Source organism: Macrosteles quadrilineatus, unplaced genomic scaffold (genome assembly GCF_028750875.1).
Source record: "Macrosteles quadrilineatus isolate MER2022 unplaced genomic scaffold, UCM_ALF_1.0 Scaffold_11__1_contigs__length_5352618, whole genome shotgun sequence".
Lineage (NCBI taxonomy): Eukaryota > Metazoa > Arthropoda > Insecta > Hemiptera > Cicadellidae > Macrosteles > Macrosteles quadrilineatus.
The window spans coordinates 4663443-4683970 of record NW_026542604.1 but is presented as its reverse complement, the minus strand read 5'-3'; the positions used below and the strand labels follow the sequence as shown (position 1 = coordinate 4683970).

Below are 20528 nucleotides of genomic sequence, written 5' to 3'. Positions count from 1 at the left end.
CAAAACAGATTTAGACTTACAAAACATGAGAAATCTATTTCCTCAAATCAAAGACAATTGCACAATCCAAAATTATATAAGAGTACGTCGGCGTATTTTTTAGTCTCTTCTTTTAAATTTCTCACTAGTACCTAATCAACTAGTTTGTTCCTGTTGTAGTTTCTTCTCCTGTTTTTTGTTACTTACGTCAATGCTGCTGTAAATTTAGTTCTTGAAATCTACTTTCGTATATACGTGTTTCGTGTCTACTTTCGTTTATACCTATGCAAAAAATAAGCTTATCGTATGTCTGAAAAACAAATGAACATGTTGAAGTAGAGCTGGTTTGTTTTAGTATTATGGTAAAACAATAACAAGACAGCTCGGGGCTTAGCTCTGTACTTTCTCTTTTAGCTCCGAGTACGAGTAGCTTGGTTTGTGGAAACATAAACTATTGAGCTATACTTTCTAATATCATACAATAGTTTGTACCAAGGCAGATTTCTCTAGCGACCAATTTTATTGAAAACAACCATTTAAAAGTTTAAAACATGTCATCGAATGTCAGTTTTAGCATAAAATTGTTTCCGTAAAACTGTAGAAAGATGACATAGGTGGGGAAGATGTAATTTTACGTAACTGAAACAAAGAGAAGAATAAATACACTTTCAGTTGAAATGCTTGTCAGAAAATACGTCAATTCCCAAGATAATAGCTGGTATTATGAGCCCTTATTAATTTTTTTTTAAGTATTTACCCATTATTTGTACCCAATAACATAGTCTGTTAAGTTGCTTACCTGGTTTGATCGTATTTTTGTACAGTTATATTACGTTTGACTAGTTAATTTATTAATTTTGAGGGCAATACACTTTTTATAAGGTTTGGTATGTGTAGGTAATAATATGAGCACCGTTGTGTTGGTAATAGGAGTCCTGCAGTAACAGCATTAAAAGATATTTATTATAAATAAAAACTGCATTACAATGGCGAAAATGTTTTATTAAGTCAAACAAAGTCACCAAGAATTTATACATACAAAAAAGAAGTTTTTATGAACAAAATAACTATAATATACACATTATAACATAAATTACAACATAAAAACTATAATAACATATAACTGAGACAATAATGTATTTGCAAAAGTCACAGACATAATAGTCCTTTTCACACCCTGCACACTCGGGACCCAAAGCTCGATTTATTCGTCTTCGGAGAAGCAGGACTCGCAGAAGAGGCATACTGCATCATCGTCGCAGTTTTCAATGCATTTATGTGTGTCTTAATACTACAAAGCCACTAACCAAGTATCATAAAATTAATTAACAACTAAGCGATATATAACATGTTAATTATTCTCCATAAGAATACCATTGGGGCTAAGTACACTCGGGGCTCTTACTCGAGAAAAAGCTGTGAATGCCTTAACAATCGTCCAACGACTGCGACTCTGCTCCAGGAGCAGTCCCGTACGATAGACGTCAACGACTAAAGTCGCGTCAGTGACAACGGTGCCATTGAAAACAATGCTAAGCAGGCGCTATACGATTATCGTTCATCGGCTGTCGTCCAACGACTGCAGTTCCAGCCGCGCCAGTGACAACGTACCTTAATATAAGTGTTCAGAGTATTGGTCTTTTCCAAAAATATTGGGAAGTGCCACAAACACACGTTCTGTAATGCTCATTTCGCGGGAGAACAGGGAATTGTCCGATTGTTCCTTTACAACCTACCTTTTTGAACCCTTGTCACCCCCGGGTTTATCATATACTGTAGTACATGATTACAATCATACAATTTTTTAGCACAAGAAATATTTGTAAACTTGCGCATAAATAGGTCCATATAAAAAGTAAACTCACAAATGATTACTTTAAAATAGAAATATTTTTAATTTAGCTTAAACAAGTCACACTTACATTCACATAGAATTTATACAAAATCACCAAAGCACTAGTAGTAGGAGTATTCACTGTCAGTTCTGCGTCTTCTAAGCCGCTTGACTTTCTTCTGACGCGGCTGTTTGGCAGCCAGATCCACAAACGGCTTCTTATCACTGTCGCTGAGAGACCTCCACGCCGCAGCCGCCTCCCTTATCATCTCCTTGGGACTGAACTCCCCCAGGTGCGAGTTGCGAAATGCTTGCACAAAGTTTATATAAGGCATCCTTGTGGGCTTGGGTACCAAGTTTGTCGTGGTTTTCTTCAACCCAGCTTTTCCTGCTTTATCCATGATTCACACAAATTACGAAATTTGCAAAAATTTGATTGATGAAGATTGTCGAATTTATAAAGCTCCTGGTGCAATGAAGATAATTTACAGACTGATTTATTTTTTGTTTCCTAGGAAACCACATTTAAAATCTATGTTTATTTATACCTAGACTATTTGTACGGACTCTATTGACATTTTGGTTTAGAATTAAACTTATTTTTTATTCAAAGGTGCTCAGATCACTGCTTGTATTTTTTTGTGTTGAACACCTGATTCTTTGAACACCTGATTCTTTTTCAAAATTTGCAATGTTTGGAAATAAGGGGAGTTCAGATGGGTTTCTTTAGGTCATGCCTAGAAGATATGTTCCATGATGAAGTTGGTGGTAACAAATCATCTGATTCACGTTACATTTGGCGTGTCACAAGGTTCTCTTTAGATGCCAGTGTTATTTCTTTCCGTGGCAAATGATATGCCACCTATGCCACATCCTTTCTTAATGATTATTGTAGCGATTATCGGTAGGCCTAATACTGTTAGTATTCACAAACTGTGCATATTAATTGCTGATAAACCTCTGAATCATGCTGCCACATGATTTTGTTACAGTTTTGTCATTATAAATCAGATTTTGATATCTTTCGACATTTGTTTGTTATTTCAATAATTTTTTCGACAAGAACTTATGCAATAATGTGGTTTGACCAAAGCCTCAGACTCTTTCTTGAAGTAGATAGCCTACTGACTGATACATTAAGAAGTTGCTTAGACAGTTCACATTTTATTCAAACAGTTCTTCATTGCAATGAAATATAGCCATACTTTTGCGGATTACCGAATATCTTTGGCTGACGGGTCTTCTACAATTGACTGTGTCAGCATTAAATACACGTATGATAACAGCTTCTACTCACTGTAAAACGTGGGAAAATCTTTTGACGTCTCAGTAGAAAAGTTACTTTAAAAAATAACAAATGCATTTCTACAGCTTTGTTCGTTGACGAGTGCACTATTTAAGTAAGTGTATAACGTCCTAAAGTGTTTTTTTGTGTTTGGTGGTGAAAAGTTAATTGGTACTGGAAACTTATATCTCAAGTATATTGACTATGGTACCCTAAAAAAAAGGCAAGAAACAGGTTAGAATGGTAACACCAACAATTGTACTTCGAACGTCTTGGTAGTCTACTTACAATAAGTTACACAATACCCTATTAAAACACGTATTTTAACGCACTTTTTGAATATTTAAATTGATGCTAATGTTCATTAAGACGAAATTAGTCAATTCAAACACTTGCTTAGCACGACAAAGCGACATAGCACTTTATCACATCTCGATAACCCTTTACGGCAACCCTTCCCCGCAAGGCGGCGCCGTAATAACCTGTACAAACGATAGCATCAGCCGTAATAGGCACGGGCGGGGGATAAACTCTTTATATTTATTATTCAAAACCTTTTCAACGGATTTACTTTTTATTTCCAACTTGCGATAATTTATTCCGCGCGCTCGAACACGGTCGAACATCCCACATCGCTTTATTGAACAAGCGGAGTTGTGCAATATTTTTGTAGATAGTAGGTCAGGGTGGGCGTGGCGTGGAGGGGGGCGTGGTCACGTGGCGAGCGACGCGCCGATTAGCGGAGCGCGGTTAGGGGCGGGCGCATGGTGGCTATTGATTGGTCCCGCAGGGAGGGGAGATCCGGTTGTGGTAGTTTGAGCGTTCACCGCTAGAGCGCTACGGTCGTTCTGTCAGTTTGAGCATAGCGTCGATAGCGACCGCAACGGTTCGCGTTTGTTGTTGTTGGACCTAACCTCAATGTGATGCGGCGGAGGAGGTAGTGCCTAGGATCTGAGGATGTCTGCTTACGCCCAGTTCGGCTACGGCTACGGTTCACCGGCGTCCCAGGTAAATAAATGTGTTGTGTTGTGCTGTGATCGAACCCGTGAACACCAGTGTCAGTGCCAGTGATAGATAGTGATGTGAGAGTAGCGTAACTTAGTTGTACTGTAAGTCCATATAAGGGTTCCATATAAACGTGCTGATATCAGGTTATTTCATAGTATAAATAGCAAGTAAGTTAGGGGGGAAGTTTAATAAACATAAATTATTTTAACACCTTAATCTAATACAAACAAAGGTACAGTTTCAAACAAAATCCATAGAAAGAATGCGACTAAGTTATATCGAAGGAGAATAAGTTATTAAACATACCGTTGCTGTTATCCTTATTGATATCCAAACAAAATAAATTTATAAAAAAAAAACAGAGAACGTCTCTTTTGACTGCACTAATCTCTTTCTTTGAAACCTTATGTGTAATGTAAATATAAAAAAAACTAGTGGAATTTAACTAAAGTTCTACTGCTTTATGAAAGATATTAATATTTATGTACCTACCTTTGCAGCTAAATCAAGAAAGTAATTTTGTTTTGAAAGCTGTTCAAGAGATATAAAAATCCGTTAAAGTATACTATTTATTTAGCTTCTATTTATATCACTCATCCTTTAATAACTTAGACAATTTAAAACAGCAAAAATTTTTCTTTAGCTAATTGTTTGCCCACGGATTTTTATCATACATTTGAATAGGGTCGGCAATAAATAAATAAACTTATTAAACCATAATAAAACAACGCTAATTCGTAACAAAAAAACAAAACAATAATAACATGTTCATCCATAACCCGTTTCATACCTTTGTTGTAGGCAAAAAATGTGTTATAACAAACCTAATTTATGTTAATTAATTATAAAATTTGAATCATAAAAAGAGATAAAACCTAATACTTTAAGTAAAACATTGAGCGTTATAGTTATCCGAGTCGGCAACGCTCTCCAGAATGTGCCGAAGTAACTACTAAACCTATACCGTAAACCTTAAGTTATTTACTATTTTTAATACTAAAAAGGGTATTAAATACCCCCCCTCATGAATAAATAAACAAATATATTTTAGTTGAATACAAATAACAATAGACTACCAATAAAATAATATTAAAACAATATTTGTAATTTGTTGTATTTTATGTGAAACTAATGATGTTATGGCTAAAAAATACTCATCTTTTGAATTAAAAATGTTTAATGTAGGCTACAGTAATTTTTTTTTTAAATGTATACCTACTGCATTTCAGAGTACACGGCCAGAGTAAAATTATATTTATTTACAACAATTGAATATCACATTCCACATGCATAGTTTTTCTTATTATGCTTGTTTCCATTCATTATCTATTCGGTTTAACCGGAATAAAAAAATTTATGACGAAATCGTTACATTTGAACAACAATAATTATATTTATTAAATTCCCTTTATACTTTTAAAATTGTCACTTAACCAAATCTTTCTGCGTACTAGGTTTACTGTATGTAATATATTTTATTGTCATCGTCTGTAACTACATAAATGCCAACTAATTGAGGACTTTCCATTAATATTGTGTATGATACGTGACAAAAACTGTAAACACAAATAATGAATTATTTATTCAAAATTATAAGTTTAATCATAACTAACACATAAGCACGGTCCCATTTAAGCCAATTTAGCTCATTAATATAGTACTTAGGTATATATTTTATATAATTAATTAGTACACACATATTTTTAGTACCATACCATACTGTAAAGCACAAACAGCAGGAGAGCCTAAAAGTATTTCAATAAAGACATAAAGCCGTAGGAGTGCATTATTAAGCAGTTGGGGTTGTGGTCAAATGGCCCATATCCATTACATTCAGTGGTTCATTTACTTAGGCTGTGTTCGGTCCCAAATAACCTTATAATAAGACATCTGCTCCTCCCGCACGGTTAGTAACGGATGACGGTCTCTAAAGCTAATGGATAGGGCCGGGCGGTGGTTTGATTTTCAAATTGGGGTGGTTATTATGTTATAGGCCTAATACCATTAATTTTGTTTACATTTTGTTTGAATATACATGATTTTAGGGTGTTTATTGGCAATTATTTATAAATAAAGGTAGGATGAAAATTGAACTTTGTTGTTGAAGTGTGGGTTTTTGTAATGGTTTTTTCATGTGTACCTTTGCGCAATTAAACCCAACTAATACAGAAAATGTGATGAAATTTATAGAAAATTGTTAATAAAGAAAGCAAGATGTTAATTGATTCAATAAATTATTTAAATATTTTTTACATCCCTAGTTAATTTAATGTTTGCATGTTTTGAGGTTTTGTAATGTTTGGATATCCAATTAATTTGAATAAAATCATTTATTAAATGGAAGTTAGATTTTTAATTTTTGTTTTGTGGATAAGAAACACTGCCCCCTTAAAACATCAAGAATTCTATAGAATTTAAAATTAATTCAATTTACAGTATTACAAGATTAAATGTGACAAATCTGAAGTTAAACAATAGTGCCGTATAGTTTAAAAATGAATTCAAATAGTTTGGTGACAATGGAAAAGTATATATACACAGTTTTTTATCGTGATATTTTATAGATTTATTACATTGTTATGCATACTATCTATAGTAAATACAAAAGTCTAAAATCAAACAAAATTAATACAGGCCTAGTTTTTTTTAACATTTTTGTAAACAAAATGTTTACAGTTTTTAACATTTTGATTTGTCTATATAGCACAGATTTAAGAAACCATGCGTCTAAGAGCATTAAAAATAAAACTATGCATTGGCAATCGTCCGAGTTTCTATATTCTAATAGACAAGAAATGTAGCCTACTCATTGTCTAATGTACTCTCTGTACAAATGGTACCGTGGACTTTGTGAATGAATATAATAAACAAGCATACAATTACAATATTTATATAATTATAAGTCAAACATACTTCTTGGCCTAAGATAAACACATTTAAAAAGCTCTAAATTCTCTTTCCTTTATACTCTGGGGTAGCGTTTTATAATACAAATTCTCCTTTTTTACTTGATTTGTCTAATTATATAGAGTGAAGTAGAACTCAATAAATAGAAGAATAAAACTCCTTTGGTCAACAAACCTAATGAAGGAAGCAGCTTGTCAAAAGTGTAATAAATACAAGTAATAATAGGCTGGCGAAGGGGTCGAAGATAACGCGGAATTAACATAATTATCCGAATGTGTCGCAATGCATCATTCCTCGGCCGCTTATCTCTGAATTTACACGGAATTACGCCCGTTAACTGTCCACGTTATCCGAACTCGGATAGTACACTTGGTAAACATTTCATAAGCTATCTATAGACTGTTCAGCACAACCAAGTACAAGATTCATTGGGCGAATTTGTCTGGACATTGTTTTTAAATGTTAGGTTAATAAACACATTATTATTGAATGCATGTATATTGAGAACGACGATTTTTAACCGGTCATATGTTACAAGCTCTAATGATGATACAAGTTCTATCAGAAACAGTTAAAGATTAAACCTAATCTTATATGCAATTGGGATAACTTCGAATTTGTAAGGCTAACACTAAAATAAAATACTCGGTTAAATTATACATCCAAACACTGCTAAACTATGATTAATTTATTTTTCCAAGCGTACCTCAACGCACAATTTAATTCATATTCAATTCAATTAGCCTAGCGAGTCATTAACATCAATTTACTCAGATGGAGGGAGTAGCAATCAATACTGAAACTTTGCGCCAACTAAACGCAACAAGAGCAGTAAAGAAGCACTTGTCTGAGCATTAAACAATGCTTTGATTTGTACTTGAAAAGCCAATAAAAACATTATGAACCTTTGGATTCGCACCGTGTAAGCAAGGTGTAGGACAAGGGGGTGCGCGCACGCACATTGACGCGCAGGCGCTCCCTCCCCCTCCACAACATTTCTGACACAATTGCACTACTCGTGAAAACCGATCTGTCAATTCGATTGATAAGCTTTATTGGCATATCCGGTCCAAAATCCATTTGTTCCCCGGTGCAACTGTCATAGATTGCATTCAAATCCTCGTCCGAATTTCACGAGCGACGTCTCATTGGTCATTGGTCGACTGTCCGACACATCGGATGGACTAAAGTGATGTAATCAATGATTTGAACCACCCAACCCCTTTGATACGGCGCAGGTTAATGTGACAGTGTTGGTTAATTGGCAAAGAGACTTTGTAATTTTGAGAATGAGAATTTGTCGGGGGTTTCTTTTGTAAGGATGAAATCAAAGAGTTTTTTTTATTGCAGTATCTATCCAACAAGGATTTGGAGGAAAACAGTTATTGCACTATTATTTGTCGAATTTCGAGGTTTCATAAAATATTAATTTAAAATGAAAATAATCAAACTAGAATGACCCGTTATATTCCCGTAGATAATTATTTTTAAATGCAAAAATGTACAGAATATACGAAAAAATGTTGTTAATGCTTACTAGACAGATAGGAACAGGTATGAGCAAATCTCTGAATGTAAAAAAGTATTAGGCAATCGTGCACTTTGTATGTTATTTGTGTAGAAGCTGATCTGTTGTGATTGTAGTTGCAGACGTTGCGTGTTATTGTGTTAAAAGGGAAATAAATAACCTTAATAAAAAAAATACAAACATAATAATTGAATCGATCTTGCAAAGAAGATGAATAACAAACACAATTAGCTCTAAAAACCAATTTTTAAATAATTATTAATAATTTGAAATAAACTTGAAATATTTTGTGCTACTCAGTTACAAAGGCTCCTTCACATTCTTCAACACGAATAACAAGTTTTTATTCAACCACCCTCTCAATAGGGTAAAGGGTTAATGGTAGGAGGGGTGGAAGATAAGGGCACTTGGAACTGTGAACCGCTCTCGAGGGAGGAGCAAAAACGTCGGCACCTGAGAGGATAAGTGATAACGTTGATAGTCTCTGTTATACACCTCTCACCTGATCTTGTCTCTGTTGTACTGTCAGTTCCACGTTCAGTTTGACTCTCAATGTTTACATTTCGTGTTTGGTTTACCTCGGCACCTGAGAGGATAAGTGATAACGTTGATAGTCTCTGTTATACACCTCTCACCTGATCTTGTCTCTGTTGTACTGTCAGTTCCACGTTCAGTTTGACTCTCAATGTTTACATTTCATGTTTAGTTTACCTCGGCACCTGAGAGGATAAGTGATAACGTTGATAGTCTCTGTTATACACCTCTCACCTGATATTTTCAGTTGTACATTACTGTCGGTTCCACGTTTAATTTAACTCTCAATGTTTACATTACATGTTTGGTTATTTGGCATCTGAGAGAAAAAATGATAACGATAATGGTATCTTTATACATCTGCACCTCTCACCTCTGATCTTATCTCTGTACTGTCGGTTCCTAGTTTTGTTTGATCATGAGTATTCATGTTTCATGATGTATTTCCCTGTTGTGCTGTCAGATCCACGTTTAATTTAAATCTTCAAAGTTCAGTATACACCTGTGAGAGTAGTGATTCACCAACGAGTGTTTCTCTGTTCTATTGCTTTCCTTTGTGTCAGTGCTTGGACTGGTCTACATGGCCGCGCTACAACAGTGCGAGTGTCAACTACTTTTCAAACATTGACACCAGTTTTTTTCCTTCGCTCGATACAGGATGTTGGCTTGACAGTGATGAGATTGGGAAGGTCTAGTGGTCAACTTATCACACATGGCTTTCATCTTATACCAATGTTTATTTGCAATTAAATTGCACCATATTAAGATATTACTTGCAATTAAAAATAGATTATACTATATTATTCTTTTGACAGTTTTATTTTACAAAAAAAATCGGTACAATATTGATACTTTTTTCATTTTAACCTTAGTAATCATTGCTTAAGTATTACATTAGTAATTAATTACTCTACCGTGTTTAAACATGCGGTAACTATATCGTGTATCTCAGACAAAAAAATATTGTCCTTACAAACTTTGACTCCTTAAACCCCACTTCTTCGACAATATATCAATCAATCAATCAATCAATTATTTAAGATGGGGACGCCACTATGTGCGTATTTTAACCCAAATATGAGTGAAGGATGAGTGTAGGATGAGTGGCGCGATCTTGTAGTCTTGTTAGTGACTAAGGTTGACATATTCCTTAGACTTAACATCGTCGTAACAATTTGTTTTAAGTTATATAAAAATGTTTTTAAGTTGAGCATTAAACGTATGGTTTCAGCCTGCTGAATTTCTCCAGAACAATAGTTACTACGTCTCTTATTGGATAAACAACTGATATATTCATTAGATTAAACAAATCGTGGGACATTTCCCAAATTTGCCATCCTTGCACTCGGTCCCTCCTACAGTGGACATAAGTGCTATATATTCAGAGAGCTCTTAGAACCCTCGGCGACCCCTTGGCTCAAGTATTCCACAAAAACCTCTACGATAGCCTCCCCCCAGAGCTCTCAACACCCAAAATATTAGCTCATTTGGCATACGCCCGGATTTTCCCACAGATTTTTATTCATGCTTCCTTGTGTTTTTTCAGCTAGTGGAGGAGGGGGTGCGGGATAGATGTGTATGGTTTTAGTAAAGTCAGTTCAATTGCTTTGTTTCTACCACTATGATGTGGTAAGTTTTAGTAGGATTAGGACATTAGGGTTTGTTATTCAAACTGGTAAATTTATAAAATTTCCAAAATAATTAGTTAATCTGTGACCCTACGGACCATAGTTTTAATATTAAACGAATGTTATTGAAATTACAAACTATTGGATTTTAATTACTTCAATTTTGTACAACAAAAATAATCCCATCACAATGGTTGTAAGATACGTTGAACTTGTGCCTTGAACATGTAATTTACTTAGACTTGTTATCAACCGTATTCTAGATTGGATAAACTATCTCATGTAAGTGCTGTTTTGACCATGGGCCTTAGTTGATAGGTGACGGGATGGGCGAATTCTTTGAAAGTCCCAGCCAGGGATATTGCTACCATCCCTTGCCCTTACTTTATATGGGTTTGTACACAAACATTTTTTAAAGTAGCTAGTTTTAAAATTCCATGTCTGTAAGATAAGGGAATCACATATACCTGATTACATAATTGATAATAACATAGAGTTCGAAGGGTCAATTGCAAGCGTTCCTCCCCACAATATCTATTGACGTTATAGTTCTCACAATGCTTGTGCGGTTTGACAACTGAAGAACTCTGAAAAGAAACCAGAACGGGACAGTGAATGAGCCGAAAACCGGTTGCAATCTTAAATCTACTCGACGCGATCTCTTCATTGTGGTGAACCAGATCTGAATGTACGAATGTCGTGATAGGCTGGTGCAAGGGGCGTGATGTTACGGTAGACTTGGCACCCTAGGTACGACCATGGCAGGGGCGGCTGCGTACGGCGAGCGTTGGAAGACATCTTCTGTATGTATTCACCTCAACGCCGATCTTCAGCTTTGGTGTTCAGCTTGAAAACGAAACTTGGTGTTCAGCTGGGTGGTCATTGTGTTCTGAAGGTCGCAAGTTCGAGCTCGCAACTATTTCATTAGACTATTTAAATTATAGTTCAAAACTGGATTCAGCGGCTCATCATCGGCATTAATAAATAAATACTAGTGGTCGTCCAGTGGTCGAAAACTCGACCAACAATGTGTAATGTACAGACGTCTCTATTTTCACCCCACACTGTTAAATAAAACACGTGATTGTAATTTCTTCCATTTGTTTTGATTTTCAGTTTTTCTTTTATTTTGTCACCAGCATGCCAACCCATAGGCTCATTGTGCTTATTTTTGAGCCTATTTTAATTTATAAAGGGATTTTGCACTTCTACAGGAAAATATCTTTCCAACAGTATGCGTAGCTTTTCCCTGTGTGATGCACACGAGCTGAGAAAAAAGGTGTTAAAGAAACTTGCTTGCCTATTAATATATTATAGATTCCTGTTTTGCTAGCTCATCTTAGTTACACAGCTCATCCCCACCTCATAATATCGATGCTTAAAATCGAGATAAATTGGCACTTTTTCATTTCGCACCTTATTTGGACATCCTGAGCCGAAGGTTTAAAATATTAACATTGTTGATAGCCCCCATTGTATTTTTGTAATCATCGAACAGATGAACATGCTTTCAACACACACTTCTTTAAAATGGGGTGCTGATACACTAATTGGCTTTAGAACTAGTGGGTCCTACTCACTTCATGCATACAAGAGAAGAATTAAACTAAACATTTTTAACAACGGATTAAGCGTAATCATTATACTGTACGTAGTTAAACTAATGTAGATATACGCGGTTGTTTGTTGTTTGAGGGGTTCACAACTGTGAGGTGTAATGTTGGTTCACAAGTCGACAGTTCGAAGCTGGTGGCTGTATCGAGTTACCTACCTTGGGCTGCGGTCTACCCAACTGTCTATTAGACTGAAAACATCGTCACTACCAACGACCAATCTTTGGCAAAATTAGTAACGGGAGTTTCTCTGTATTGTTGCAATGGAGCACCTTTAAGTGAGAAAATATCTAATAATATATATAAAGTTTCAACATTAGTACAGCAAGCATAATTAGTAGTGCGAAGGACTTCGGTTCTCGGGATGCCAGGTTTAAATCCGTCCAATCACCAATGGATTAAGCTATATGATAAAGCCTCTACTAAGTGTTTAACGGTTGGGAGCTAAAGCTTAGCGTCCATAATTAAGTGTGCATTTTACAAATTCCTCGTCAACAGTTCAAAAAGGCAATCCCATATTTGTTTTAGAAATACCTCATCAATATTATCCAAACGTTTCCACATTTATTTCAGAGCTATTACTATAAATCCAAACATAGCGCATACGGACTTTAAAACGCCTGAATTTCAACTGGAAAATATTATAAAATAGTGTTTTATAACATACCATAGATAAAACGTAATATCTATAGTTCTACTTATATTTTACATAGATATAACCTTAATTGAAGATCAGAGCACAATATCCAAACTAGTTCTACAATTGTCAAGAGAGAGGCGGTAATATCTATTAAGTACAAACCAGCTAAGGAGATTAGACTGTTGGGTAATTCGTTTAGTTTCCATATAATCGGACGTCGTTGGTTTCACTGTTAGACAAGTTGTCCGGATTATTTTGGAATGTTGTTCTCACTTAACGTTGGGTCTGTTGTGAAACGTTACTTAAATCATCATTGACAAAAGATTTCAACCAGCTGTTAAATGTTAAGACAAGAAACGTTGGAGCTTAACAAGATGTTCAAAATATGATTTCATTGTGCATTTGACTGCAGCGATGCCATTGAATATTGTCCAAGGATTTATTTTATTCGGTTTATCGTCACTGCTCCAGTATGAATAGGTTTATGTACTTATTTTGTATTATTTAATAGTCTCACTCAGTTGCTGAATTCAAAAGTAAAACTAATAATCTTTTTCGGCTGCAGAAAGTTAAAGGAATGAGTTTCGGTGTCAAATACACATGTTCATTATTTCGGGTGAATTTCTAAAGATTGTTATTACCTTACTGTACTTCAAAATAAAAACCAATATTTGTCATCAGTAGCGGTATTGTATCTGCCGATATTTGTTTAGAAAAAGCAATATGCGTTATATGCATTTCTAGGACCAAAATTCTGCACATTGGCATTTACTTAGTAAATATAACAATTAACTTTAATTTAAATCCATAGCAGGAGTGTTTAGCCCAGATACTTGTATGCAAATATTTAGATAAGTACCTATGTTTAAGTGGAAAGCGGTCTGTAAAATGCGAGATTCAAGAAATATCTGTCTGCAAAATCACACACTCAGACACTTATTTTCCCTATCGATTAATAAAATATATTTCATACTCAGGCCTATTTTGCAAAACTATATTTTTAAAAGAAAAGTTTTACAGTCTTCAAATTTTGTGTACTTATATTTTCTGCAGTTTTAACTAAAAAGTGCGTATTTCCTTGCACTTTTTCGATCTGTTTCGATAAAATACTCTTGGTTCAAAACATGCAGATTGCTAATGACTTTTGTGTGAATTAATCTGACCCGATGTTAGAGAGATAATCTTAAACTGACGTTTAAACGCAAAATAACTAGTCCATCTAATTTCATCCGATTAATTGTAAACTCCATCACAAGTGCAGTTTGCCAGTTGCAACGGTCAGTTTTGTATTGCAGTTGGCTTGCATTAGGGGATGGGGACAGAGAATCTGTTATTGGAGCGCGGAGGGCTTAGCTAATATTGACACTGACGCAATTATTTGATTGCAGAAAGGGTTGTGCTTCTATTCGATTGATCCATTCCCCGCTTCTTGGATTATTTGTTTTGGACCTCTTAACGGCGAGTTAGTGCTGTGTAGGTAAACCTAAGTCAGCTTGAGTTTTTTTCAATCAGGTGATGAGGGAATGAATGATATACTTACTCCACATTTAACTTCAATTTACACTTCCTATCTCAAATAACATTGTCGTTTTACAAAATACCTTATAATGTTGGACACAATAGAACACAATAGAAGTTTTAAGTTCTAGAAACACCTGTAGCGATTTGTACTTGCATTTATTTGTCTTTAAAAAATCTTACCTCCAAAACTTGCACTATGCCATCTCAGTGAGAAAGTGATTTGACGTTGTTAACTCCTTCAAATTGTGTTATAAATATTGCAAGGTTGTGAATTATTTGTCCCAATAAGGTTGAATTTCACTAACGAATTAACAATGTATGAACAGTAATTGTGCAATGTTATATATTTTAGAATGACAGAATAAATAAAATACATAGTTTTTAAGTTTCATACTTATTTTGATCACATATCTATCCCACAAACACTCCACCTTTACAAATAAACCAGTAACACAGTAGTTCATTCACAGTACTATCCGTAAATATTATATTTCATGCGGGTATTTCGGTCACGTAAAAACGAAGCAAAAAATGAAATAATTACCACGATGGATTCATTGCGAGCCCGCCCTCCACAAAGGGTTGGCACGGGCGCGGTTTCAACAACCACAGTTTACCCTTATGCCGACATCAAAAGAGGATAAAATTCTTTATGCGGCATCGCAGATCTTAAAAATCTCGACAACCGCTGGCTGCTTAATTATAACAGCTTGTAGCAGCCCTAAAAGCCCTTCGCGTCGTCGTAATTTTCTTACGAGCACTTTCTGCGTTTTACAGCGAATATAATTATATCGCTGTTTTTATTTTACTCCCTTAGAAAGTGAGGGAAATCAGGGAAAACGTTATGGCCCTAAAGAGTGTGTGTTGGAAATATTTTTTAATTCTACAGGAGTAATTTCTGTTAACAGACTTTTTCGGAAGTATTTTTTAAGTTGATAAACAAAAGTGCCCCCTTTAAATTGGTTTTACTTAAACTTGGTATTTCAGTATACCACGGACTCGAATTACTTTACAACAAATAAAAAGTTCGTTTTTCATGGATAACCCATATTCGTGTTAATATGTTATACCACTGCGCACAATAAATACCATAATCCAACAAAAAACTTTTCTTTTTGCTAATTTTTAACTATGCACCTCCTGGTGTACAACAGTTAATAAATCATAACCCGTGAAGAACAAACAATAAATTTGACTCTAAAATCAAAGAGAATAATTTTGTTGACAGATATACAGGCTTAAGTTTGTTACATATGAATTACAATTATATGTTCAATTAGTCAATTAAACGGCATACCTATGAGTGCAAAAAATACATTCTCAACGGTCTTTGTCCGCGTCACATACTGTACCACTGTACTGGGCTCCAGTTACAACTCCCCAGCGACAGGTCACTCGCTGGTGTCGCGTTGACGCTTTGCTCAACCCATTACCTGACTTGTTCTCAGAATTTTGGTACAAACAGGTGTTATGTTTGTGTGTGTGTTTGTTTGTGTTTGCGCTAGTTAGAGGCCGCGTTGGTTAGCGCGCGCTCGCCAACCCGCCTTTAGCTGGAAACCGAAACCGACACAGATGTCTAAAAATAGTGTCCTCAAATTGTCCAATTCATAAAACTAAGGTTTAATTTAATTTTCTGTTCCATATGCGAAAAAATGTTATCATATGGAGAAAAAGTCCTGAATGTGAATAGTTCTATTGACTAATATAATTTTTTCCCAAAAAGGTTCAGATTTGGAATTGCTCTCTTTTAGTAAAAGGTGCTTCGCCTCGAAAATGCTCTTTCAGACAACGGGTTATTCCGCAAAGATTTTCACACAGAGAAAGTCTAGAAGAGTTTATTAGAGTTTCTCTAACACTTTTCTAGCACATTCTCTCTAACATTTCCTCTGGAATAATCCTCCCCTAGAAATAACTCCATACCTCAACTGATAACTGATTAATTTAATCTAATAATCATCAAGTTTAAACCAAGCCTACTCTGCTCTACAAAAATTCTCTCTCCCTTGACCCGTTTACGTTAAAGACAGTGTCTTGAAAAGTATCATTCGAAGACAAAATCTTCTGTCACTTCTTCGAGAATGATTCTCGCAGTGTTAAAACATCACTTTACTTTACCCTAAAGTTAACAAACGTACTTAACACCAATAAAACAATGAAGTGAATAGTTCAGTTATTTAACCAACAATCTTTTAACTTTTCAATCTTGAGATGAAACACGAAACGTCAGATTACCATCAATGTCACCAAACGTATATTTTCCAACCGAGTATTACAGTTTATACAAATTATCAGGTACGCGCGACCGTCTTGCTTGCACGCAAGCGAAATGGCTGCTTCCGAACATAGTTGTAAAGGCACAACCTTGTAATCTAAAAACCGAAATAACACGTCTAAATCCCAAGCCTGGCTGACTCATAACGTTTCCAACACCCTTTCTGATTGTATTTTGCGGGTTTCTCAGGAAATGTGCCCATGTACAATTTATACTCATACGTATAATATCATCTGGTGAACCTGTCACGCTGTTATTTAAGGTTTTGTATTGCATATGTTTTTTTTTTTTTTTTTTTTTCTGAGACGTGTATCAAATTTATTAGTAGATTTGACGAGTTGAGAACTGCTGAAACAAGAAACAGATGTTTTTCTAGGGATATTATTTTTTAAATACGTTAATAATGTGATCAACATTTTACGATTACAAATCAAACCTCGTAATTCAAATTTCACCTTTTAATTCCCAATTCCAACAATGTAAATCTCACTTTATTTCGTACAATTACAAAAATATGACTTTCTCTCCTAATTTTGATTAGCCTCGTTGGAATTTCACCTTACAAATTCACGGTTAGAGTTTATTAAAACAAAAACACCACCTTGGTAAGATGAAATAATTGTTGGTATTTCAGGAGCTCGTTATGCCATTACAAACTTTCGACCTATAATATTCATGCCGGTTTTTTAAACACCTGCTATCCAGCTCAGCTGCTTTTAATCGCCCCAATTGCTGCCCACTTGCCTAGAGATGGATGAGGTGACTGTTTGCCACACAAATGCAGCTTGTGTTGCCCCAACACAAATAGTGTGAATTGTGTTGCACCAACACAAATATTGCAATTCGCGATGTTTAGCTTTGCAAAACATAACTGATATAGCAATCGCAATTGGTTTAATCTTTTGGATGATTTGATTTTGATTAGTCTACTTTTATAAACATTTTCTCCTCTTCAATTGTGAAGTTTAAACACTAATAAATATACTAGCATCCTTTTTGAGTCTAGTAAAGTATTCTACTGTATATTACCATCTGTGGTGTCTACTCTTTTTAATCTGTGGTGGTATGATGGTTTGGATTGGTAAAGAGACTATTTTCAAAAATTAAAAAGCCTAGTATCAAAAGAGTAATTCATTTGAAACCCGCGAAACCTTGATGTTTATTATGGTAGTTGTCCCAACGCCAAAACTAAAATCACAGAGAAAACACCCGTAGCTCATATGACTTTGATTGATCGCTACAGTCGAAATACACGCCACTCTGGAGAAAGATTACTTATAAAAAGCCTCGCATTCTTTACTCATATTTTTAATTTGTGGAAACATTCTTTTCATAATTTGTAAGATTTTTCCATGTAAATATCTTTGGAGTACTTGCAGATAGTAAACTGTTTAGAACCTTCAAGTGTATCAAACGTGCTCCCGGTGACAGCATTGTTTGTATAGTCAAATCCACATTGGAAAAATATTATTGTGTAAACATATTTTGTTTGGAATACACATTTAAAACATTGAAATACGATAAATACAGTACAGTTTCACATCATACGCCATCATTAGGTTTATTGTATGTAGAACAGCAAAGTATTATTTTAATTCTCAATCAAACTGAATTATTTTAAAGCAAACAAACGACTGAGCAATAATACGTTTTGAAGTAGATTCATTTGAATAATCGAACACCTCTATCAAGTAAGTGAGGCAAAAAGGTTTATCCGCAGATTTATTAAGCGCGTTTACAAAACAACACGTTGTTATCCAAATACGGTCTGACACAATAATAAACAGTCTCTTTGTCCTCTGACTAAACACGATTAATTTTTGCTGGGCTCTGTTTCCAATAATTTGTCTAGTTATTCTTCTGATTACCGATTGAATTGATAGTGAATGTCAGTTTATAAATATAAGTTTTACTAAAAAAAATCATATTTTTTAGCGTCCGCTCTTTAACTTTTTTCAGGGTTGTCAGTTGCCTTTTGGATTTTAAACTACCACGTTCTCACATTCTCTGTAAGGTGGTATTGAACTTTTTCATAATTTGATTCCTAATTACTTTTTTGTCTTACATATTTCATACGTTCAAAACCCTTTCCATTTTCCAGCTTCCCTCACGCATTGCTTCGTCCTCTTCTTTGTACCAGGTACTTTGTCTTCTCATATTCTCTCGACGGCGTTACCTTGAACTCTTGTTTGTTTTTTTTTCTCTTATGTTAGTCTTGATTGCTATTTTGTCTTACGCTTTTATACGTTCAAACACCTTCCCATAATTGATATCATTTGTGCTCATAAATAACTCATGATTACATATTAAAAACAAAACTGTATCCTCTACCTCATGATTTCTACAACTTTTTCATACCGCATCTCCCTTCAAACCATACTGTTGACTTGACTTGTAAGCTTTGTACTGTTTACTATTTGTTCTATGTTGCACATATTCTCACTGAAACGTTTATACCAATTCATCCACCCATCCCCCCTTTCGTTTACTTCTTCCAAATTTGCCTTATGTATCTATATTGTGTTAAATTTACCATTATTTCTGTGTGTATATATCCATTTTGAACCGCTTTGCCAACCCTATAATTTCACCAGGTTCGGATCAACTCCGTTCAACTTCCTTATGCCTCTTGAAGCCATTCTCTAGTTAAACATGACCAACCATTGTTGTTCTCCTCAAACCCTGAACTTCCACCAACCTCTGACTCTCACTCTCTGTTTCAGCTGTTAGTCTCGGGTCAGCCGGCGAGCTCCGTCTCTCCGCCAGTGGGGGCGGGTGCCGGAGCCACCGGGGGCGGTAGCGTGTCCACGGGGGCGGTGTCTCCCTCGGGCTCTGCCTCCGGGGGTGGCTCCTGCTGCGAGAATGGCCGCCCCATCATGACGGACCCTGTGTCCGGACAGACGGTCTGTTCCTGTCAGTACGACTCTGCCCGCCTCGCACTCAGTTCCTACCCCAGGGCCGCTGTATACGGCGCTCCTTACCCCTCCACGGACCAGAACCCGTACCCCAGCATCGACAGTTCCGCCTTCTACTCACCCCTGGTAAGTACACACCGATACACTGATGATATGCTTGTTATTAACTCACTCATCACGGACAACTAGGTCTAGTTTTGAACCCTCAATCAATTTCTGACTGTTCTCAGGATTAAACTGGCAACTATTTTATTTTATCATGTGAGTACTGTATCTACTCAACTACTCATCTGTACAGGGTTGGGCAAAAGTATGGACAATCCCTATTAATTTGTTTATGAGTTACACCAGGAAAACCTAACACTACACCTCTAAAAGTGTACTTTTGTACGGGTTACCAACTTTTTCCGAGAACCCCAAAATTAGGGTATTTCGAGGACAACTTAAAACTTAAAATGTAAAGTCCAAACAAGTGACACCTCATTTTAAAGGTCATCAGTTAAAAAGAGTATTGGTGAAAACTAGAGGTCACACAGATTACAGATTGGCAGCAATTTTTATTTTTCATCACCTTTAAGAAACCCTACAGTACTTAAAAATAACCATACGTATTACTATATTTAATTTTCCCCTAGTTTTTCTCGGAATTAAAATAGCAATCTGAAATTTAAATTTCAAAATAGCACCAAATCTCAGAGTTTCTTGGTTCCGAAAAAGTAGGACTCGCTAACGCAAAGATTTTTTTAGCCAAACATTTTAAATAGCTGATACGTGTTCCCACACAACTACTGCAGCATATTATCAGAAATCTTCAACAAAATCTAATACTGTTTTTCAAGTTTATATCGAAAAGCTGCATTGATT

At 35.5% G+C, this 20528-nt stretch overlaps 1 protein-coding gene across 3 annotated transcripts in view; it reads left to right on the top strand.

Annotated features, from left to right (window-relative positions):
- The window catches only part of LOC129004795 (homeobox protein araucan-like), a 120750-nt gene that overhangs the window by 42528 nt on the left and 57694 nt on the right, over positions 1-20528 (top strand). For 2 of the 3 annotated variants that reach the window (XR_008491763.1, XM_054433436.1), the window contains exon 3: positions 19473-19790. Coding sequence is in view for 1 of the 3 variants with exons in the window: in XM_054433436.1 (XP_054289411.1) it covers positions 19473-19790 (318 nt within the window). In the remaining 2 variants the exon portion in view is untranslated. Of the gene's footprint in view, positions 1-3822; positions 4107-19472; positions 19791-20528 lie in introns of those variants that run through there. The other variant, XR_008491764.1, reaches the window with a different exon arrangement.